Source organism: Vitis riparia, chromosome 13 (genome assembly GCF_004353265.1).
Source record: "Vitis riparia cultivar Riparia Gloire de Montpellier isolate 1030 chromosome 13, EGFV_Vit.rip_1.0, whole genome shotgun sequence".
Lineage (NCBI taxonomy): Eukaryota > Viridiplantae > Streptophyta > Magnoliopsida > Vitales > Vitaceae > Vitis > Vitis riparia.
This window is the reverse complement of record NC_048443.1, coordinates 17,339,910-17,364,302: the sequence shown is the minus strand read 5'-3', so window position 1 is coordinate 17,364,302 and position 24,393 is coordinate 17,339,910. Positions and strand designations below refer to the sequence as shown.

At 34.7% G+C, this 24,393-nt stretch overlaps 3 protein-coding genes across 4 annotated transcripts; 1 reads left to right on the top strand and 2 right to left on the bottom strand.

Annotated features, from left to right (window-relative positions):
* The first annotated feature begins 4,196 nt into the window (after nt 1-4,196).
* On the top strand, nt 4,197-8,330 carry LOC117927739 (L-aminoadipate-semialdehyde dehydrogenase-phosphopantetheinyl transferase-like). 2 transcript variants are annotated; one of them, XM_034847397.1, is made up of 5 exons: nt 4,197-4,331; nt 4,878-5,010; nt 6,269-6,513; nt 7,557-7,728; nt 7,836-8,330. In XM_034847397.1, exons 1-5 carry the CDS (start codon nt 4,216-4,218, stop codon nt 8,070-8,072), a joined length of 903 nt encoding a protein of 300 aa, XP_034703288.1. In that variant the 5' UTR covers nt 4,197-4,215; the 3' UTR covers nt 8,073-8,330. The 2 variants fall into 2 exon arrangements, with proteins under 2 accessions (XP_034703288.1, XP_034703289.1); XM_034847398.1 differs by having other exon boundaries at nt 7,557-7,672; nt 7,836-7,926.
* Nucleotides 8,331-12,802: 4,472 nt separating this feature from the next.
* On the bottom strand, nt 12,803-16,289 carry LOC117928371. The gene is made up of 8 exons (XM_034848264.1): nt 16,228-16,289; nt 16,069-16,134; nt 15,021-15,700; nt 14,652-14,726; nt 14,294-14,364; nt 14,121-14,178; nt 13,276-13,513; nt 12,803-12,963 (listed from the first exon to the last, which is right to left on the bottom strand). The coding sequence occupies exons 3-8, from the start codon at nt 15,630-15,632 to the stop codon at nt 12,803-12,805; spliced, it is 1,215 nt and encodes a 404-aa protein (XP_034704155.1). The 5' UTR covers nt 15,633-15,700; nt 16,069-16,134; nt 16,228-16,289.
* Nucleotides 16,236-23,439, bottom strand: LOC117928370. The gene is made up of 6 exons (XM_034848263.1): nt 23,190-23,439; nt 17,891-18,061; nt 16,994-17,764; nt 16,800-16,894; nt 16,416-16,478; nt 16,236-16,315 (listed from the first exon to the last, which is right to left on the bottom strand). Exons 1-6 carry the CDS (start codon nt 23,429-23,431, stop codon nt 16,236-16,238), a joined length of 1,422 nt encoding a protein of 473 aa, XP_034704154.1. The 5' UTR covers nt 23,432-23,439.
* Between the last annotated feature and the right edge of the window lie 954 nt (nt 23,440-24,393).

The window sequence follows — 24,393 nt, the reverse complement described above, 5'->3', positions numbered from 1 at the left end:
CGCAGCTTCACTGTTCACACCCAGATGCAATATTCAACACTGAAACCAAAAACAACAAGAACAAATAGCCCCTTCAAATTACTAAAGAGGGTTCCACAATTGTTGGGTTGTTGTGCCTGCAAGCATAGAAGGCGGATAATTACAGAATACGCAGATTATTTGATGAAATCACAAAAGAAAATATTCAAGAAAGGTGGAAAACAAGACGAACCCAGTTGAGGAAAACAAGGAAACGCCCACGATCACTGTTTGGAGGGCCTTTACCTTGATGAAAAGAAGGACTCAACTTGGGAATTGGGACCCAATCCCATTTTTCAACAAGGCATATACTTTCCTTGATGACCAATTTTGAGATTCTGAGAACAATGAATAGTTGGTGGCCGACGATTAAGAAGGGGCCAATAGTGACCAATTTTTTTCACTAAAAATGAGTCAGGATGTTGGAAAATTTTAAAAATGAATCATGATATAAATATTTTAATAAATCCATTAATTGTATTTACTTTTTAAAAATAAATAATAATATTTTGATAAATGATTAGTAATAATAATATTTTTATTTAAAATAATTATTATAATAAATAAAATTTACTTTTTAAAATATGCAAATAAACTAATTTTCTTTAATATATATATATATATATATATATATATATATACTCCTCAATTAGTATCACAGTATTGTAGATTGATTTGCTCTTTTTGTAATATATAATTGGTATAATTTTTGAGTTCCAAATTATTTTTAAAAACTATTAAAATCATTAAAAAAATATGTCTCATAGGATTTAAAGTCACTTTGCCTAGTTAAAAAATTTGTCAAAAATTATTATATGTAAAGAAAAATTTACATAATCATTTTGAACTAGTTTTGGTTTGAGAAATTATGATATTAAATTAGTCTTTTTTAATATAAATTATTTTAAAAAAAAATAGTAGACTTGTTAATGAATCCACTCATTAAGAATTCTTTGATTCATAACTCATTTGCTTAATGACAAAATTGAAAAAAGTTTGCAAATTTATTGAGCAAGTACAAAATTTTACTTAATAATTGGAAAAGTACATATATGAACATATGGGGCAATGCATCTTTGAAAAATGTTAATATATGCATGAATTTCAAATTAAACAAAACTTAAATGCATTGGATTTATTAAATAAAAGTCTTTGTAAACTAAAAAAAATTATTCAAATTAACATCAGAATTTTTCAGACTTAATGCAAATTAGTCTATTTCTCTTTGAGATTGCTATAGGGCAATAACCATCAATGCCATTAGAAGTAGCCAAGAGAAGACGGGTGATAATAGATGTCCTTACAAACAATAGGTTTGCAAGGTCTAGAAAAGAGAAGCTCGATAAAGCAAAGGACAAAAAGGAAAAAACGGTAAGAAAGGGAAAATACCATGGTGTCATAGTGGAACCTGTAAATAACGAATTCGGACATTTGAATATGTGAGATGAAATTTAGATTATTATATGAATATACAAATGAATAAGATTTAGATATAAGGGTACAGATAAATGACATTATAATGCAAATAATGAAACTTCATATTTCAATTGAACTCTCAAGAAAGATGAAAAAGTAAAGTTAACGAGGGCACAAGACCTAGAGTTTCAAGGAAGAGGGTTTTCCCAAAATTAGCACCCAAATATATAGAAGGAAAGTAGTAAGACAATGCGGCACAGCCTAATTTCAAAGTATGATGACCCTATTGAGATGATGAAAAGGGTAGGACAAGTTGCTTAAAGAGTGAAGTTGTAAAATCCATTGAAAGAAAATACACCCAAATTCCTTGTAAGTTCTCTAAAACCATTCTATGAGAATGTTGATCAAGGAAGAGTGGAAGAAAAGAAAGCACCACCTACTATCATAAAATAGTTTTGATCAAGTGGTTTTTGAAGATACAATCATTGCATCATGGGGTAGAGTAAGAAGATATAACTCAGGCATTTTGAGGAGATGGTATCAAGAAGTACATATAGACCAAACTATTTGATACATGAGTTATATAGTTTTGATATTGTAGTCCCATCAAGTGTTTGATAAAATTCTATATACCATAACATATCATATCATTACCTATTGTTGTTCAATATTAAATCCATGATCACATTAGATCATCATTTTCTGCATTGGATTTGTTAACTAACCCCATTTGTTTCATCTTACAAGTTGGTCTAAGGATGTCTAGTATTAAAATTTTAAGTTGAACCCAAGAAAATTTTTTGAAAATGTGTACGTTGCTTTCAAATTGATCAGCATGAATAGCAAGTTCTGCTAAAGAATTCATTTATGATTAATCCACATCTAAAAAAGATAAGAAAGAAAAATATTAAGTTGGAAAAAAGAGGTGAATGATGTTATTAAATTTTGAAACAGAGCATGCACCACATGATACAACTTCTTAAGCCATTTAGCTAGGCCCCTGCTGCTTCCCACCATCGACCTTCTCCAAGTCGTCAGAAAACCCATCCCCGCCTACCTTCCGCCACCGCCGCTGCTCCCTATTCATTATGACCTTGTGCATGGCTTCCACAAGTCTCCTCACCTTATGGGTGTCACCACCACCACCACCATCACCACCGTTTGGACTAGCACGCGTAATTGGTGGCGGGTGATCACCGGAGTCCGGTGGTGGCGAGCAGGGGTCATCCTGGCTGAGCTTGCACTTGCGGAGCTTCACATACTTGGTCATTTGGACGTCCTTGGGGGGCGTGGTAATTAGAAGCTAGTGATTGAGGTTATGGAATCGGAAGGGGCATGCAGCATTTTATACAGGAATAAAGAGGCAACCACCATTTCCAAAATAGTATGAAAACTCTGGTGGGGTCTTCCCCTTTTTCTATAATTAATCTTTAAAATGCCGTGATGGCAAAGCAGTTGGGGTAATGAAAGCTACGGTATTGGCCCCATGCGGCCACCTAAAACAATGAGGCTGAGTCTTTGTTGAGTCCTAAAATGGACTGGTGTGCGTCTGTTTTTAGTGAACAGGGGAGATGACTAACGAGACGTGCCTCCCGGCCATTGGCCCTGACCCCCCATCTAAATAGGATGATAACTCCCACAAATCTTCTTTATTCCAAGGATGTGTTTGCCTGATGCGTATGTGATTGATGTCCAAATATAACATTATTACATTTGAGGTGGGTTTGCAGTGTTTCTTGTTTCAAAGTATTTTTAGTAAAAGCGTTTTCAAACGTGGATCCAATATTTTTTTCAAAAAATATTTTAAATAATTTGTAAAATTCTTAGAAGTGGTTTTTTTATTTTATCAAGCATCTTTTTCCTTTTTAAAAATACTTCTTTTTTTTTTTTTGTGTTGAAAGAGTTTTTTAAAAGTCTGGCCAAACAATTCTTAATTAGTTATTCAAATTTGAAATTTCTCATAACTTTATTACATAAAAATATCAATATTTGAGAATAATTATTAACAACTTCATCCTGTATTTTTTGAAACAAAATTTTGCTATGTAACTCAAATATAAAAAACATAATTTTATTTATTTATTTTGTATGAAAACACTATGCACTGATATAATATAAAAATTTCCTACAGATTATAACATTTAAAAATACCTAAATTTTATTCTTAAAATTCACCTTGTTTTTTAAGATGAATAGTAAGAGAACTTTGCAAAATATAAGCCCTGTTTGATAAAAAAAATTTAAAAACAGTTCTGAAAATTATTTTATAATATTTTATAAAACAAACATACATTTAAAAACCTAAAATATTTTTAATCTATTTTTAATATTTTAAAAATAATTATATCTAATGGCTTATTTTTAATCATTTTATATTTATATAATTATTTCTTAAAATAATAGATAGAAAATAAGTGAAAAATAATTATAAAATAATTAAAAAATGTTTTTTTGAAAATATTTTATTTTTTATTCTTAAAAACATAAAATAAAAAACGGTTTCTGGTTGCCATACGTGTATTTCTGGTTCTTTCACCATAGAGAATAAAAAATTATTTGAAAAAACAATTGCAAAATAAGTCCATAATTTTGAATTTAGAAAATGGATTTTTGTTAAAAAGAACATAAAACTAGATTTAAACTATTTTTCAATAACACGTTCCAAACAGGATATCAAGGCAAAGCTATTTATAGATTAAAAACTAGCGCTATAATAAATTTGAAATAAAAGTAGGCAACATGCGATTAGTGCGCGAGACTGAGAGAAGACAGGGTGAAAGCATGGAGAAGGGAGTAGAGAGATGGGCAGTGGATATATCAGAGTGGAACCCGACTTCTCATCAATTCTCTTTTGCTCTCTCTCTTCTTCCCCAACATCACCACTCCTCTATCACCAGGTCTCTTTTCTTTTCTTTATAGCCCCTGTTTGTGAGCTCAGAAAATTTAAAAGAAAACCAGCTACCCTCAATTCCATCTGTGTTAGGCACGGGTGAGTTGAGGGTTCTTTCCATCTTCCCCAAGTATGTCCATATTGAAATTTTCTATTCCTACACTTTCTCCGCAACCGAACAGGGCAATACCGAGTCTAATTTCACGTATATCATCTACGACTGCCCTTTTCATGGTTCTTCCAGCAGTTGTCATCATTGTTCACTAATGTTTTGTTTGGTCGCTGAGAATATGCTAGAAAAGAAAAAGATTATGAAGTTTGATTCTTAAATTTCTCGTTGTCTAGGACTGTAGGGGAAAGGGCACGCCATCCGGTAACCCTAAGCTACCTTTTTTGGCACGGTTGTGTTAAGTTCTTCATTATCTGGAAACAAAAACGATAAATTAAAAAAAAAAAATTAATTCTTTTCTTTTTGTCCATTTTCATACCAACCAAATAGAGCATATGTGAATTCTCCATTTTCTTAAAATTTTCATTGCTTTTTCATTGTTAGATTTGTGAAAATGGAAGATCGGAAACGAGCACTTGTGAGCCGGTTGCTTCAGTATGCTCTAGTGCATCAAGTGTTGGGAATCCCATTCCACCAAATAATCATTAAGCGCACAATTGAAGGCAAACCCTATCTGGTATCACCAACTATAAGATGCTTGTTTTTATTCATTTATTCATCTACTTAAAGGTGTAGCTTATTAGAGTTCATTTGTGTGGTCACAACAGTCTTTAAACTTGCCAACTGTAATAAACATTCTCCTCAATTCCAATGAGTTGCCTAATCAAATTGATGTTAATGTTGATGGGAAAGTTCCACCTTGGGGAACTTGGTTAAGACAGAAAGAAAAATTCTTGGGAGAATTCCGCTGGGGTTGGGGATTATTTATGATAAACCAATTGGTTCCGTCCCATGTAGATATTAGTCACTTTAGGTCTAATGAGTTCTCATGGCTTAAAAATGCAGTCCACAATTAGAGAGACTTTGCTAGGCTGGCATGGTTCCTTTGTTGGAAGAAAGTGGAAAAAGGTTTGGAGGGCAGCTCATTTATGCCTCTTCTGGACTATTTGGAAAGAGAGAAATAGAAAATCTTTTGAGAATATGGAACTCTCAATCCAAAGGCTGAAATACTTGTTTTTGTGTAACTTGTTAACTTGGACCAAACTGTTTATAGGTGAAAGATTGATGTCCATAATAGATTCCATTGATTGGTTGGGGTCAGTTTGAGGGAGGGAGTATCTTTTTGTCTTCTCCTTCTTTTTTTAGTGTTTTTTGGCTGCTACTGTATACAACGTGTGTACTTTGGTTTGCCCTTTTTGGCGTTTTTAATACATTTATCATTTACTAATCGAAAAAATGGCTTAAAAATGCATTTACATGGTTAAAAGGAGCCTCCTACATATATAGTTTTAGGAACTTCTCACTTTAACCGATGTGGGACATCACATATATATATGCATTTGGCTTCTTCCGAACTTGGATGAAGGCTTATATTTGACTTTTCTAGTTGCAAAGAATACATGTTGTATGGATTAGAAGTAGTTTTCAATGCTGTAGAGGCCATGAATAACTCAATGAGGCAGGAAAGACTGAAGTTGTAAGACAAAAAAAAAAGGGTAAATTTTACTAGAGTAAATTCATATGCATATGGAAATGCGTGGATTATGGGTGTGTATTTGTCTGTGCTTGTCTATGTATCTGTTTGTTACTGTATCTTGTGCATCCTTATTGCTTTATTGTTAAGCATGAGGATTCTAATTGTATAGCACAATGGATAAAATAAATCTTCGTTTGTTCTTTATGAGCATTCTGTGTGTGAAAACCTATCTTGTCTTTTTTATTTTATAATGACAATCATGTTACATTTGATGCATACTGACATTGTTGTTTTTCAGGAATATGATGAAGTTAACCTGGAATTTCCCAATTTTAATTTCAATACATCCCATCAAGGTGACTATGTGGCCATAGCTTCTGAACCACTATGCCTTGTAGGATTGGATATTGTTTCTCCTGTCATTCCAGGGAAAGAGACAATTCTAGAATTCGTCCGAAACTTCTCGCAGTATTTTTCTGCTTGGGAATGGGGTTGTATAGTTAATGCTGGCACTAGTGATGAAATTTTGGTTGAGTTTTATAGGTATGATTGTACTGTGTTTATATGGTTCTTCCTGGGATAATACTTGCTCAATTTCAAAGATTGACTTAAAATATTTTATTGACGTTTTATCACCCAATGTCAGGTTTTCTTAGCATAACCATGAAGTTCATACTTCTTTTACCTTTTTGTGGTAATATAAGTTTTGTAGATCTAAACATCTATCAACTGATGTTTAGGATCCCTTTGGTTGCCAAGAAGACAGGCAGAAAAAAAGAAAAAACAAATTTTTTGTTTTGTTCTTTTTTCCAGACACATATACTGGAAATCAAATAAAGAATTGTAGCACCCCTGTCCTTCTCTTTAGGAGCATAATGTCAAGGACTTATGTGTTTCCCAAATAATCCATGTGGCAGGCTGGGTGTGACAATAAGCCCCCTGGTTTACTTGTGGAAGCACTTTTACTTGTTTTCTTCTAAGTTGTTGCTTAATACATACCAATTTAGCTTGTATAATTCTATTACTCTCATTGAATTTGACCCGTTTAACAAAAACAAAAACAACTTAATGAATATGATACATAAGACGTTAATTATGTACAATTTTTTGTTCGCCATCAAACTTTATATTTAGCTTCTATCTCCTGGTTCTCTACATTTAGTGCTTTGAAACCCTGGATCAATGCAGCAAGTTCTCCAGGAGTCTATTTTGAGTAGAGCTGCAAAAGGATTGGCCCAGAAACCCACTAATGCAGCCTGTTCAATTGGTTCATTGTCAAGCTATTCATCTACCAAGGAGTTGGCCTGTCCAATTCATTATCAATTATGGTTCTTAAAATTGTCATTATATGGCTGTTTGTGTTTGATGTCTTTATAATCCAGTACAGATGGTTTTGGTAAAACAACCAGAATGAAATTCAAGCCCGGTTGGAACCCACCTAAATCTGATCCACTCATTTCCTCAGCATATTTTCCTTGGCAGATGTATAGTCTGTAATGTAGTTTCCTTTCTATAGCTGAAGTATGAACGAAGTATGAAGTACTTGCAATAACAAAATGTTCAACTGACTGAATCTTGTTCTACAGATATTGGTCTCTAAAAGAAGCATTTGTGAAAGCCATGGGGACTGGACTGGCATACAGGTTGGACAACGTGGAGTTCTGTCACACGAACTGGACCAACATATATGTAAACATGAACGGTGAGGACAAGAATGAGTGGAGATTTTGGCTTTCAGAGCTAGGAAAAGGACATTTGGTAATTTCTCATTTAAGTTTGTATATATGACCGTGGAGGAATGAGTATTTGTGTTGTGAAATTGTGTGTATCTTATGAATGTAACAGTTTTACATGGAATAACACAGGTATCCATAGCAAGAGGTCACCCAAGGTTAGCTGCTGAGAGTTATAAGAGAACACTTAAACGGGTGGATTTTGGGGAAGAGGAATATCGCTTAGGTCTTCATCTTCCAAATGCAAGTTTCAAGTTGCAAACTGTGGAACAACTCGTTTCAGTCCAGGGCAGAGCAGATTATGGAATTCCTACTGATAACAAAGTTCACAGGTTTGAAGCTGATGAAGTAGTCAATGGTGAGATTTGAACATTGTAATTTAAGAAAAGCATACTCAATCAGTTTATTATGTTTAATGAAAGTAAAGATTGAGGGTAGGAAGATGTTTAGAATCCTACTATAATACCAAGTATACTTTTTTGATACCTACCGAAAAGGTACCACCGATCAGGTCCACATGTGCAACATAGCTCTTGTTGCTTCATACCTGAGTCCTATTCGCTTGTACTACACATGGGGTACTATAAGTATGTATTTTTTTTTAATACAACCACCTATTTATTCATCTATTCTTCTTTCATTGCCTTATGCAAAAAGACTTCTTTTCTCATAATACTAATTGCAAAAATCGTTATATTTATACTAGTAGTTGAAATTTAGATGAATAACAATGTGGCAAATAAATTAATAGAATATAATATGTTCTCTTTTTTTTTCTTTTTTTCTTTTTTGTCTTAATCGAAATTTAACTCAATTGCTTTTATGCAAACACTTTAAGGTATCAAATTAAGAATGTATTTGATAGTAATTTTAAAAAATGTTTTGGACCTTTTTTATATTTGAATGATAAAAATTTTCAAATATAAGAAATATTATAAACACTTCTTAACATGATTACGTAACTCTGGTAAGATTTCAAGAAAAAGAAGGGAAAAAAAAAAGCTTAAAGATGAAGTCAAGATTCTCGTATAAATGATCACTAAAAAATACAAAAACTTCACTAAGACAATTCAGGGATTAATTTATAAACGTCTTTTATATAAGCACAAGGCCCAAAAAATTCATAAGTGACAAAAGGATCCAAAGAGCAATCCAAGTTGATGAAAAATTTCAGACGGAATTTTAAAAACTTTTTTTGTATGAAAATAATAATAATAATAATAATAAATAAATAAATAAATAAATAAAACCATGGTTCCTAAGATATTTTAAAAAATTAACAAATAAATAAATATAAACCAAGCAAAGGATTGGGTAAGTGAACTCTGTATTTGAGGCCTGATATACCTCAAAAGAGAGTTGGGCTAAAGTTGCAATTGTGAATGCAGTTTTCAAATACCAAAATGTTTGAAGAGTGTAGATTAGTGGTAGAGAGTAGGGGTGTGTCACATCCCCTGTTTCTAATCATTCAGCTGGTCTTCCAATCCAAAAGACACGAGGCTCCGGGAATACCCAAAAATTCTTTGATAATAATTATTCCACATATAATTCAGCATCGCCTTTTTATCCATGAAGATCTTAACATTTCATTCCGCCCAAAAAAAAACAGGGTAATGAAGAAATAGATGGCCAACATATTCCCCACTCTTCCTCCATATGTCAAACATCTGTCAGGGATTAAAACCTGCAAGGCCTAACTAGTTATAAGTATATTACTCAATGCCATCCTAACGACCACCAACAATGTAAAAGGCTTTTTGTTTTCCAGACAAATTTAACCAAAGGAAAGTTGTCTCAAGTTTGCATTCAAAGAGAGCAATTGCAACAACAATCCAGCATCCACCATCTTCCATCAGAACCTGTCTTCAGCCAAAGAAGAAGAACCGATTGCCTGCAAGACCTACCGAGTTAAAGCATATCATTAGTTAACACCTTCTTAAGAGCTACCAACCATGCAAAGGCTTTAATCAAAAGGAAAGTGGTCAAATTAGCAGTAGAGGAGAGTACTACTACTATGCAGCATCCAACATCTTTTATCACAACCTGTGTTAGGCCAAAGAACTTCTCCAGCTCGAGATCCTAACAAGAAGCAAAAAGAGAAATGGAGAGGTTGATTCCCCCACCAAAATGTCATCTTGAAAATGTGTTTTAGACCCCTTCCCAATACTGTATTTGATATGAAGAGAGAAGGGAGAAAGCTATGATCACAAGTACCAACCACGTATCTGATTATCCTTTTAACAACACTAAGATGCCCCTTTGGACTTGATTGGTATCAAACATAAGCCATTACACTAAACGCAAGATGTTAGGTAAAGAAGACTACCTATCATTAATGTATAAGAGGATAGATCTTTTTCCACCATTATTCCAAAAGAGAAACATATTAGAGTAGGGTGATCACCAAAATGGCCACAGGTTTCCCATCAGCTAGCTAAACAGAAAGAGGACCTAACCAAGCACAAGCACAGATTCCCCAACGCTTGTTTAAAAAGGGTATTGTGAAAGTGGGTTTAAACTTGCCCAAATCTGCTCAAACCCCAAAAGAATATACTCAATTAGATTCAACAAGCTGGATGCCCCCAGGAGATACCCTCCTGGAAAAATTTCATATAATGTAATGTCAAGACAACGTCTCCCTGCCTCAAAGCTTCTTGTCAGTTTGAGTCTCTAAAAGAAGAGAAAATAGAACAGGGGAATAAAATCCTACCACCCACCTGTTGTGATCAACCTTGATTTTATTAACAATCAGTATTCTAGTGAATTTTTTGAATTCCCCCAGAATACAAATCAATTACTTCCAATAACATGCTAAGAAAACAAGCAGATAGCAGAAGAAATACAAACAATAAACTATAACCAAATAGACAGAAAATACAACAGGAGCTAGAACAGTTACGGATCAATCTAATTAGTATGACCAACCCATGATTTTCTGAACAGACAGATTAAATGCAATGGCCCAAACACTGAAAAATATAAAAAATAAAATCAGTCACAGATACTAAGAAAGGAAGGAGACACCTGTTGATTACAATTCTGCATTGAAAAATAATATCCACATGTGAAAAAATACCTGCTTCATGATAATCTGAAAATCTAAAATTGTCTGTTCTAGTTCATGATGGTATGAGTACCAAGCACTGAAACTGGAGGACCATCAGTGCAAGAACCTGACAAGACATTCAAGGCATGCATCACTGAGGCAACCTGCAATGGCACAACAACATGATAAATAAAATTTCAAGATAAACATTTGAACCAACTTAGAAGAAGAATACAAAAGTAACAAAACTATTATCCATGGGGCAATATCAGATCCATCAAGCTCATATTATAGATAGGGTTCAAAAATATCATTAGATAGAGAAATATATGATTGTGAGAAATTTTTAAGTAAACAAATTGAGAGCAGTAATTGAACAATTGATGGAGAAGTGTGTTTTAATTCCAATTTTCAGTACTACACAAGGTAATGAACATTTTGGTTAAGGTACAAGAACCAATCACAGAATAGAAAAGTTAACATACCTTAACTCCCTGTCCAAGCCTTACATGGTAGATTTAAAATGGACATAAAAAAATGGAGATCAGGTCAAGTTCTCAGACAGCCTAAAAAGTCTCAATGCCAATATGTGCCCATCCACCAAGCAAGAGTAAATATAAACCTAAACATTCCCAATACCATGATAACAGTGTTGTTGTGCTAGATAAATTCTGCATAAAAGAGCCAACAATCTTCAATTGCTAGAAGCTATTGTCAGCACCCCTGAAGGATCCAGAACAAAGTTCCTTATACATGTAAAGCAGCTACAAAATCACACCAGAACCCAAAAGCGATAGATCTGTGTCCCTTTCAACAACTGTTAAAAACCATATCATAAAATAAAAATAAAAAGATGAACCTCCTCAAGGCTATTTTCCAAAGAATATCAAGAAAATAGATATCAAAAGGAGAAATACACTCCTTTTAATGGTGTACAGTCTAGAATCAAGATACTTGATATGAATTTACTCCTGTTATAAAAACTAGAATCATCTTACTCATGCATTAGACAACACTGATCACCTGCATTGGAACTTGTTCAATTTAATTTTAATGTACAGATGCAACATTGGTGATATAGTTCACCAATCAACCAAGTGTATCTTATAACATGTTTATACATGTAAATGAAACACCTCATACATCAACATGCCACTTTCACTGACAAGCAGAAACCAGCAGTCCTATCAATAAAGCAACTTAAGAGATGAACAGAGTAAGAAATACAAGCAAGAAGCAGGATGAACATATATGGCTCTGAAAGAAAACTGTAGTGTTTTACAAGGAAAGAAATTATCCGGACCACTTAAGCAATAATGATTCCTAAATCGACTTCTTTAAAGAAGTATACAAAAAGAATTGCCATAATTACAAGTGCCAATTTGCCTGAGATAAAACTCAAAACAGCTGTTTTCCCTTGACAACAGCACTATCATTCTCATCTAAACAGTTGAATAATCCACAGGAATATACAGTGTACAGTCCTCACAGAATCATATTTAAATCTGAGAGGTCATCCATAGGTATTTCAAGGCCCATTGAATCATGGTCTTGTAAGCCATCCTCGTCAAAGTTCAACCAAGAACTGAGATCTTGAGGCCCACCCAGGTCACTGCCTACACCTAGTTCTTCTATCGAGTCTAATTCATGAATCTGCAAGCTCGGAAAGTCCATGGGTTCCTTGACTTCCTTAAATGAATCTTGGGGAACATTACCAGGAGACATCAACCCGACTTCTCTTTTTTATTGCTATCATTGGTAATCAATTCATCGGAACCACTAAATGAAGGGTACAAAGGAGGTGTTGCTTCTGTATTCCTGCCAACAAATCCATTTCCTGAAGTCGATATCTGAGCAGTCTTCTGCTTGGGCTTTGTTTTTGTCTTGCGCTCACCTTTGAAGTTTCCAAGTGATGGACGGCCAGCTTTGGCAGCAGAATTTCTTGCTAGACCATCCTTGTCTCTCTCTCTCTCACTTCTTTTTCCCTTTGCTCCACCCAAAAGATGTTGCCTAGATTGATGTGGCTCTCAAGGAGGCACTGCCACCAACATCATCAAGCAGCACTTCCTTCTTCTTTCCTCTGTTCAATATTGGGCCACTTTTTGGCAAAATCTTGGTCAGATGAGTGGTTTAGTGTTTCATGTGTGTCTAATAATCCCCTTTCAATTTTATCATTATTATAATCATTCCGCCCAGCCCTGTTGGTAAAGGAGCCTGCAAAAGAAGAAACTTATTACTTAAATACAGTTGAGCTGAAAACCAGAAAACTGATTAAAGACGGTCCATAACACATATGGAAGGTGTTTGGAGCAAAGGCGCTCATGATGAGGAAGCAAAAAAAACAGATTCTACTGAACTTAATTTATAAAATGGCCCCTGACCAGACACCTGGCTTTTAGTGTCTACCAAAACTAGAAGTATTATACTGATAACTTTAACAAAAGCATATCGTACAAAGAGAAACTTCTTAAAAGCAAAAAAGAAAATTACTCCATGTCATAGCATCAAGTATTTAAATAAGCAGACCTGATGCCCTGGGCTCTGGTTGACACTTAAGACCTTCAGGATGAATTATAGATTCTGCATCATTGCTGCAAAGAGGTGCAGCCAAAATAACATCTCGAAGTGCAGGCTCACTAAAGCAACTTTTGCCTGTTTCTTCAAATTTCCTACATCTATCAAGAGTCCTCTTCATAAAAGCCAATGCAAGTTGCTTTGAGACCTTACTGACACCACTTTTTGACCCACTGCTTCCTCGAGTGGCCTGTAAAAATTATTTGAAGAGACATTTCAATGTTTACCCCTACTGCAAACAAGCTATTTTATATTTATTCAAATGAAGGCAATCAACTATTAGAATAGAACAGCTCAGAGATATACACATATTTTAGAACACCTCATTCTGCATGGTGTCTGAATTAAATCGCACTCAAATATGGTTATTAGAACAACAGAAGCACTAGACAGTCTTACATTTATGAAAGAATCACTGCCTCTGAACCACTTAAAAATAAAATAACAAATAGAATGTATATCTTAAACCTAACAGAAATAACAAATGAATAAATAAAGATATGCTCAAGTGGTTGAGACACATTCTGGCACAGAGTTCAGAAATGCTATGCCACACATGCATAGCTTGAAGACAAGAACAAGATGAACACACCTTAAAAATCAGCATTGATGAAGCCATAAATTTCAGCTTCTTATCAATAAACACTTCCATGCATATGCTCAACCATATATATATATATATTAAAAGAACCATCAACAAGCCCCAATATCATATGAATATGTAATGATCCAGTCACAAGGCAAAAGGCTCTAGTTTGTAGGAAAGAACAAATAATGGACACAGATGAAATACTAACCAACTGCTTTTTGTATGCCATCTCAACAAGTCTATTCAATGCAACCTGCTCAAGGGCACTGCAAATTGACCACATAATATTAAATAGAGCAAGGACATAAAAAATGTTTCATAATTAATTTTCATAGTTCAAACTAATCTGAGAAATATTTTCAAACTATTGAATAATCCTACCGTTCTTCCACTTGCTTCCCCTCTTGAATAGCTTTAGATAATTTGTTTAAGTGCATCTTCTTCTTCCCAACCTATAGAAACAATACGATCCTCAGCAAATATATATATATATGTGTGTGTGTGTGTGTGTGTGTGTGTGTGTGTGTGTGTGTGTGTGTGCGTGTGTGTGCGTGTTTAAAAAGATAGAAAAGTAGAACAGAAAAAATCACTAAAAAAGGTTCAAATAAGTTGCAATAAACATTTTTCTTGAAGTACATGACTTTGACAAATGCACTTTCTTTCAGTTTCTGCTCAAATATAGTGAAATAATAAGTTTAGGAAAGTAGATGTGCTATAAAGAACAAGAATGTAATCTAACCTGTTGGTAAAGTTTCTTTTCAAGTTCCATAATTTCTTGATTAATTACTTCATCCTCTCCTTCTGCTAGATCAGGCTGTAACAGGGCAACCAGAAGTAAAAGGAGAAGAGAAAAAAATGAGAATCTTGAAAAGGACAAATTCTAGCCATAAAGTATGCCATTGTACAAAGAGATATTTTACCATGCAACCCACTTACAGATGCCTAATGATAAAAAGAAAGTATCCCTTACATGAATCTACTAGAGTAAAGATTTGGAAAATCCATAAGAAAAAAACAAGTAGGGGGGGAACATTAGGAATCGACTTTAATGAAAAGACAAATAATAATTTTGATAAACATCATTTCTTGTATAAGGTAAAAGTCATACCACAGTCTCTGGATTTAGGCCTATACTATGCAGCTCCAGCAACAGTTTGTCTTCCAGCGACATCTGCTCATATCGGAACTCAAAGGAAGAAATGCCAGAACCATTTGGCTGAACAGCTTGTGGAACATCCAGGCAGTCATGAAAAATATCAGAGAGAGACCCAACATCTGAATGCTTAGAAATATGAACTCCATGAAGAAGGTCATCACTACATGAAGGATTGAACACAGTTGGGGCCTTGTTAAAGGTGGTACTCCCATTACAAGAAAATTTCTCAGGGGAATATATATTCTGCAGTCGAAGACCCAAGACAGAATCATATTCAGATTCCATCTCATCCCTTCTTTGAGGGTCAATATCAACATTAAGGCAAGTGCCAGCAGAAGAGTCATCTCTAGAATATTGGACAGACATATTTCTTTGTCCACCATTTTCTTCTTCTTCAGTTTCATCTTCTATGATAAGAGCTGATAATACTCTTTGGTACAGTGGGGTAACTTTGTTAAACCTTCTTTCTGCATTCAATCTTCCATATATGGCAGCATCACCATCCTGGCATTGATCAACCAAATTCTCAGACCTAGCAGACTCCTTAGATCCAATTTGATTCATCGGGTTTTCTCTCTCTCTCCAGAAGCATGGGTTTGAGACCGAGAACTTTCTTCATGTACTCGATCATTCTGAGAAAGCAAGACAATTTTAAAACTAGTACATGGACCCATAAGCCATATAGATTAATTGAATAATTTTTCAAAATTTTCACACAAAAAAATAGCGATGCATTTATTAACAAGTCCACATTCCAAATGATGGCTTCATGACTTCAATGCTGTGGCAACAAAATTACCATTTTATTACCATCAGACATCCCACTGCTATTATAAATTGCATAAATCAAACTCAAAGTAGAGGTTTGCAGCAATTCTAATAATGAGCTACAGCATGCCAAAATTTCACCATATGAAATAGAGTGTTGGTTCAACACTAGTAAAGAGAGAAACAGGTGAAGACAGGAAAGGCATATGTTAAATTATTGAATAGAAGATACCAAGGCATTCTTGCCATTGCCAGACATCTGAGATAGGCTTTCATGGAGCTCCTCCATGTGTTGCAGCTGATCCAGTTTCAAATAGGAAAGTGGAAAGAATCAGTGAGCAGCCAATTAAAAATATAACTCATAATTATAATCATGAATTCTAGTAGCTACCTCTTGCTTCAAATAGGATGTGTCCTCCAAGTTGACAGAAGCGAAAAAAGGTTCCATTTTTTCCAGAATGAACCAGAGCAGGCAAGATCTTCAAAAGCAAACAATACAGAAATCAACAATACACTCATGTGCCAGGGGAACAAAAATATCTTGTGCGGAAACACCATAAAAAGAAAAAAGACACATACAGTTAGCATCACCAGTGAATTTTGCAGCTGCTAGTAGTTCTTCACGATCATCATCTGAATCACCTGGAATATCATGAAGAAGAATATTAATGCATCGAAGAAATAGCCAATAGCACCTATATCTTCTAATTTGGAAAAACAGGAGCTACAAATTAGAAACAGGAAACTGAATCTTTAAATAACAAATATAAAGAATAAACTAAATGTAGAAAGATTTTCACCGAAACATTGGGAAAAAGTTAGATGTTTAACCAGCACCGAAACCTAAGGAATACTGAAGTTGACACTCTACTCTCAAAATGTATAAGAACTGTTAAGAATCATGGAATTGTTAAAATGCACACCCCAAATGCATGAAATACAAATTTGAGGTTTTAAACGCACCTGTGAAATCCGGAGAACCACTATTTGGAGTTTGCCCTATACGTGTAAGTGCCTTTCGATCTGACTGTTTTTTAAGAGGAGGACGGCCTGACTTGCTGAAATGAACAAATAAACAATTATGTATATAAGAAAGGTAAATAATAAATGTTAAAAACATAAATTTGTTTCCAACATCAGAGAAAAGCATTCAACACCTTCCATTCTTATCAGAACCAGGCCTTGCACTTCGAAGTGGTTTTGTTGTAGTTGGATTCTCAAACTTTTCCCTCATTGGTGATATGCTAGCCCTAGAAAATGCCGAGCCCCTTCCACTTCGTCCTTGTCTCCGCACACCATCTCCGATTTCTTCCCTAATTAGAATTTTGTTCTTCTTTGCAAGCAACACTGAAGGCCCAACATTCTGAATTCCATTTACAGATCTTTCCTCTGCTTCACAACTGCCCATTCCTTTTTCCTTTGATCTGTTTTCACCAGCACCAGATTCTTCACTTTCAGATAATCTGGCGGGAGAAGAAACATTTTCGAGTTTCATTTTACCATGTTGAGAGCCATTACCCACACCCCTGGCAAGAAGCGACCCACTGTTCCCAGTGGAAGCCATTCTAGCGCCAAAATCAGGAGTGCAGCCTTCGGATGATATTTGCACTTCATCATGGTTTGAGACAGGAGAGACAAGATTTGCTCTCCTAGTGCGAGAGATTTTTTGTGGTCTCTGACCTCCCCACTGAGCCATGGGGGGAGAGGATGATCCTGTGGGCATAGGACGCTTGCGATTATTAGTTGCACCTATTGAATGGATTTTGTTTACACCTGGAGACTGTTCCCAGCCTTCCAGTGCTCCAGATGTGCGAGGAAAATTAAGAGATGAATTTGCCACCACAGGGCCAGTTCGTGGTCCCCTTGAAGCCTTTCCTTTTATTATTGGGCTAGGAGTGACTACATTATTGTCCTCGCGGATATTTAACCTAGATAATTGTGATGGTGTTGCACATCAGAAATTAAAATTAAGAACAAATTATAATGTCAAACAAAAAAACACTGTAGAGGAAGCCTGATTTTAGTGAGATAAATTTAAAGGAGTGAAAACATACTTATTGCTTCCTTTTGCTACAAGCCTTTCCTTATTCAATCCAGCTGTGTGATCCCTTGAGAGAGAGGCCTTTTCCAGTTCAGTCTTCTGTGTCACACGGGCATTTGAACTGGCAGACAAGGATGTACCATCTAACTTGTTAGCACCACTACTACCATTAGAAGATCCTGATCTGTGAGAGGCATTTAGCAACATTAAGAATAAAATTTGATTCTTATATAAATCAATAAATGTAGGTAATAAAGCTATATATTGATGGAGGACTAGAATCTCACATCAAAGCAAAACAACAAAACCGAAAAAGGGTTGATTTGCACGTAACCTCATCCAAAAGGTATTGAAGTAGAAACTTCATTTTCATTATGAATGAGGGCACATGGAACAGAATTTCTCAAACAATCTAGGAGTTTTGCAGGGAACAGATGAAAAAAAATTGGAAAAAACAAGAGTAAACCTCTAGTATTCCCATTATCAGAAGCAGTAATAGTATAAAATAGCAAGTTCATAAAAATGTACTGCACAATTGACAAAAGTATAAAACTGTAATAGCATTACAATGAATTTCAAAGATAGAACAAGATTTCAATGCCAGGATACAACAAGATTACATCACTAGCAATAGCTATTTTCTAACATCAGTAGATATAAAAAATATCGGCTAAAGAACTGATGGGATTGAAATTTGTTGTTCACTTGGTTGGATTTGGGAAAATCGAATTACATCTGAAAATTTCAAAGGGAATCTTCCAAATACCCATTCCTCTCATTTCTTTCTCCTTTTCTTAAATTTAAAAATATTTATCATATCTCAAAATAATGGGGTTATTCAAATAAATTTAGTGTCTAATGTCCAACTCCCACATTCTTCAAAATTTGAAGACTTTGGAAGTGAGATCTCAAGCCATCAGGAACCATTTTAGGACAAATTTAGTATTCTGTAAACTTTCCTCCCTTAAAATCAGTGCAATTCTCCAAGGCTTAGAACCCAAGCTAGTCTTATTTTATTAACATTATTATTTTTATTGTTTGAAAAATATCCAAGGGCTTTTATTCCACCCAGAGGGTAAATGTACAAATCCAAAAACAGAGATTCTTGGAAACAAAAACGTGACTGAGAAATCTTCATCAGTTACTATAAGACACTAAGAAAATAAAACTAAAGATTGGCAAAGTAAATGGGAAAATACGATGATACTAAATGCAAGAATATGTAAAACAGATTAACACTGTTTGCCTTTCACCAAATAAATTTCAATGTATAAAACCTACGTTGCCCAAAGACTGAAAGTTTTCATCTGCTCAATACGGAAAAATTCGCCAGTTGAACAATGCATAAATTGTTCTTGGACAAAAAGAAAAAGAAAAAGATAAATAAAATAAAACTTCTAGATTCACAATTTAGCCGCCCCTAGCATGCTCAGGAAACAAATTTATGCTTCCAGAAAATGTACGCATTTCAAACTTAGCAAGATGGAAAGGAACCAAAAAAGAGGCAGCAAGTTCAAAAATGAAATGTTAAAATTCTAAATACCTCTTTAAATCTAGATTTCTATTTAAGGGAAACTTATTAATATTCACAACACTGATATATATATATATATATATATATATGCATTTTGATAGACAAGTCACAAGTAGGATCAATCAATGTTATCAAACCCAAGAGGTTTTTTTTTTGATAGATAAACGCACAAGGATATATTAGATAAAGGGTGCTTGAAAGGCGACCCAGAGCATACAGAGAGTATACAAGCGTCACCTAAAAATAGGAAACAAAAGGGACAAGCACTCACCGGCCCTCAACAAGAACCCAACCAGTCCACAAAGTTAAGGGGCCTACAACTATAGAAGATTTAGCCTAGGAAAAGAGATTACAACTATATAATGATATTAATTATAAAATTGGCTTTGCATAACCCAACTCTTGGGTTTGATATTAATTATAAAATTGGCTTTGCATAACCCAACTCTTATGGATTGGACAGTTGCTGGTACCTTATCAACTCAATATGACCCAATTAATATAATGTTTGGCAAGAATCATGTGCATCGTAAAGATGTAGCCCAACAATGGGCATGGGAAAATGCTGCTGCCACAAGGAGTTTTTGAATAGCATAACAGGAACAAGTTTCATAATAGGTGTAACTAGATCAAAGCTCAATTTATGTACATGTCTGCTGCAAACACAGATGCAGATGGATAGTGTATGTATTTGTGTGTGCATATAAGATATCAACATTGGAGTGATGCCACATGATTTTAATAATGAACTCATTTTTTAATTAAAACGTGTTGACCAATTGAGGTGTTCATATATAAGCAGTGGAAAAGGAATATTTGAATCCAATTGTTCTATTTATCTGATCAATAAAAGTCAATATCACAGTATTGCAAGTGGAGGATTCCAAGCAATGTTCTTTAAGCTTTTCCCCTTTTAGGGTGATCTGGGTCTTCTTAGAAGGGTAAAGAGCTTGGTTGGCATGATGGCTATGCAGGCAAGAGATGCAAGAACCTATGGAGGTTGGCTCCTTTATGCTTATTTTAGTGCATATGAAAAAATAGAAATAGCACTTCTGAAGGTCTTGAGCATTCAGACATGGCCCTTTTTTGATAAGTAAGAGATTGTATTAATAAAAGCGCAAAAAGTGCACAAGAGTATACAGGTTGTATACAAGTAAACCAAGCAAAAAACAGAAAAGAGGGTACAAAAAAATATTCTCCCCCCCTCACCCAATACCCAACCACTCTATGAAATCAATCAAATGCATATAGCCACCACCTATATACACCCTAACCCACATGGAGAAATTGTTTAGGAATTAACTTTTTAGCCTTTGATCAGACAATTCATCACTATCAAAGTATCTCCTGTTTCTGTCCTTCCAAATTGTCCAGAAAATGCAAGAAGGAACAGCTCTCCAAGCCTTAATACATCTTTTCTCTATAAAAGACTCACGCCACCCTAGGAGGGTTTCCCTAACTGACTCAGAGATAACCCACAGTACACCAAAAATGAAGAACACCAACTGCTATCATAATCTTGCCTTGTCACAATGAAGAAGGATATGATCTACGGACTCTAACTCCTCTCTGCGCAAAGCACACCAATTGGCGAAAATCCACCCTCTTAAAGATCACTTCCTCAAAACCTTTTTCCTTTGGACGAGGGGATATGTTAGGGGAAACCTGCTATCATTTCAAATTTTCAACAACTATTTGGGCTTGGGTGCACTTAGTTATGCCCCATTTTGATAGGGACTTCTCTATAAGATTTCGACTTGCCTATCAAAAATTAAAGGCAATATGTAATGTTCAGGATAAAATCCACATCAAGTACAATTAGGTTGCTCTAAATAGATTTAGATCAATACAAACTGTGTTGATGAATACACCATCCTAACAGCTAAACTATAAAAGGGTGAAAGCCAATAATAGAGATGGGATCTGAGCCCCACAAATAGCCTCATCTGTATACATCTAGATATACACGCATTATATATATATAGGGAAAATAGAGATTCTCTCTCCTTTGTGTTTTGCATGTCTCTCAAACAAACCTCCCATCAAGTTTTTCGTTTTTTTTTTTTTTTTTTTTCTGATAGGTCTATCCCATAAAGTGTCCTAATCTCTTTATAACTCTATCCTATCCTTTTAAACCATTTCTCAAATCTTTTTTCTTTTCAACTTTTGTTGAGTTGCACAAGCAACACATGTGCCATACGTCAAGTATGCATAAAGCAAAGAGGGAGTGTGGTCTTTTTACACTATTTTAAAATATTTAAATTACCTTCATAATATTGAAAATAAGACAACTACCTAAGATTCCCCATCAAATCAACCATCCCTACAACTCTAACAATCTCTCCAATCTAATACTCCTACTTCACTTCTTACTTTTCACATTTTGAGGCATTATAGTGTTGTTGGGGATGCACAGACAATGCATGTGCCACAACCTCCAGCTTTTGCATGTGCTTGTGTATGGAGAGAGAGAGAGAGAGTACTGCCATTTGATAATATTATATCAACAGGATGTTGAAATTTGAGTTGCATATACATGATTTCTTTTTTTAAGAATGTCATATTATTTATCTAAAATAATTAATTTCAAGAGCTATTAGAAGTCATTTATTTCAAGACCTTGCATACTTAATTTGGTTCTTAAGAAAAGTTTATTTCAGGAAGAATGGTTCAGTGTGAGGGTTATTTCTTTTCTTCTTTAATTTTCTTACTTCATTCATCACAATACACACACAAAATTTTTTTTTTTTTTTATCAATAAATACACACACAAAAATTATTAAATGCAGTAGAAATACAATAAGCTTGCATCACAATGGCCAAGAGCGAAATGGCAGTCCCTACCAAGGCCATCTACAGAATGTGGTAGATTGTCTACATAAGACTTCTGGAGCCTATTTGCCTATCAAAAAAAAAAAAGAGCCTATTAAAGACAAAACAAAAAAAAAAAAAAAATTATAAAAAATTGAGCAAGCAGAACACAGTAATCAAAATTTAACAATTTTCTGCCAAACTTTACCATGTTTCCTCATTTTATCCTCCAATTTCTTATTGTTGTCTGTTGGATTTACTCTCACAATTCATTTCTGAAATTGTTACATCCATAGAAGACCCCTTCTAAACTTAGAATCATCATCACTCATCAGTTCGTGGGTTTGTCCCTATTAGTTCCCCATCTCTGACTTTGATTCAATATGTCAAAATGACCTGATTTTTGAGACAAGTGGGGCAAAAAAGTAGAATTCCAGAAGTAAATTGAAATCTTAATATTAAAGCAAACAATAAACAATTATTCTAATTAATGAATCAATTCTAACAGTATGGAGAAAAAAATCTCTTTAACCAATAAAGTAGAGCAAGAAAAGCATGGCATCCGAATATAACCACCCATATTAGCACTAAACATATGTATGTATTTATACAAATATATAGCAGCGAGCATTCATGTATATGAGTGAGCTTGTGGAGGAGAGAGGTCTTGGTATTAAAGGAGTAGAAACATTAACTCAAATCCTCTTCAAAAATATAGATTCACTTAGGAAAAGGGACATTTACCTACTTTCTAATAGATTAACAAATTATTTTTTGGCTGAACTTCTGAATGCCTCCAAGAAAATTGTATCAATATTCTTGGAAATAAATCTATGCTGCTCGAGAATTTTTTATAGGAACGCTCCTTGATAATTACTATCAAATTAGATTCCAAATCAAGAAAAAAGAGCCTTAAACCACTAAAACAGGATCATGACACCACAAAAATGATCTGATAAAGAGTTACCTGATACCCTGAGCATCACCAGCTAGCAGACCGGTTTCATTGTTAAGCTTATGATGCATCGCTCGTTTTAACTCTCCATCACTATCCATGGGTCTGGTAAAAACAGCACCTACTGATCGTTTCCTTTTCATTTTTTTGTCCCAACCCTCACCTCCAGCAGGCAGTCTGCGAATCTTTTCTTCAACCAGATCAGATCCCACACCACCATCCTTAAGCATATCTCTGTCTTTTGCCATTACCATAGTCTGCCTTGGGGACCACTACTTCGGCCTTCTGGCTGAAAAGTTTTCATGAAAATTAACTAACAATTTGCAATAAATGAAACACTAGTGACTGAAACCTAGAAAGTAGTGAATACAATTGGCTGTCCCATCAAAATTAAACAAACTCATTCTGTTTTATAAGCAAATTTATTTAATTTTTTTTATAGGAACAGACAAGATATGCCAAGAGAGTATAACTACATGCGAAGTGTATGAGTTTCACCAGCAAAAGATTCATGAAATCAAGAAGAAAGCAATTCTCCTTCTGAAAAAAAAAAAACAAAAAAACCAAAAAGGGAAGAAGAAAGCAATTCTCCCAGCATTAGACTTAACTTTCCAAATAAATAATGACCATAAAAAGACTTTAAAACTGTTGTGTTGTGTTTTTTCATATAACCAAACAATACAATAGGTAACATTCCCATACAATACAGTGAGGAACCATCTCCCATATTTTACATAAAAATGGAAATAAGTCTTTTTTTTTTTTCTATAAATAAGCAAAAGAATTGTATTACGAGGAGGCGCTAACATAGCGATCCAAAGATGTACAGTATAGAGGCACTCACCCCCTTACAACTAAACCCAAAACAACAAAGAAACAAAAAACCTTCTCCCTCACCAAGAACCCACCCAATCTATAAAATCTATTAAGGTCAAAGGACCACCTTTCATCAACAATTTGGTCTCCAACCACAGTAAACACACAAAAGAAGCTTTCAGCCTTTGGATGGACAGCACACTATCTTCAAAGGCAATTTTATTCCTTGCCTTTCAAACGGACCAAAACAAACATAATAGACCCACTTACCACACAGCCTTACACTTTTTACCCACAAAGGAACCCCTCCACCCTTAGAGGGTTTCCTTTACAGAAGAGGGAAACACCCAAGTCACTCCAAACAATGAAAAGAGTCATCCACACTTCCTTTGTCTTTTCA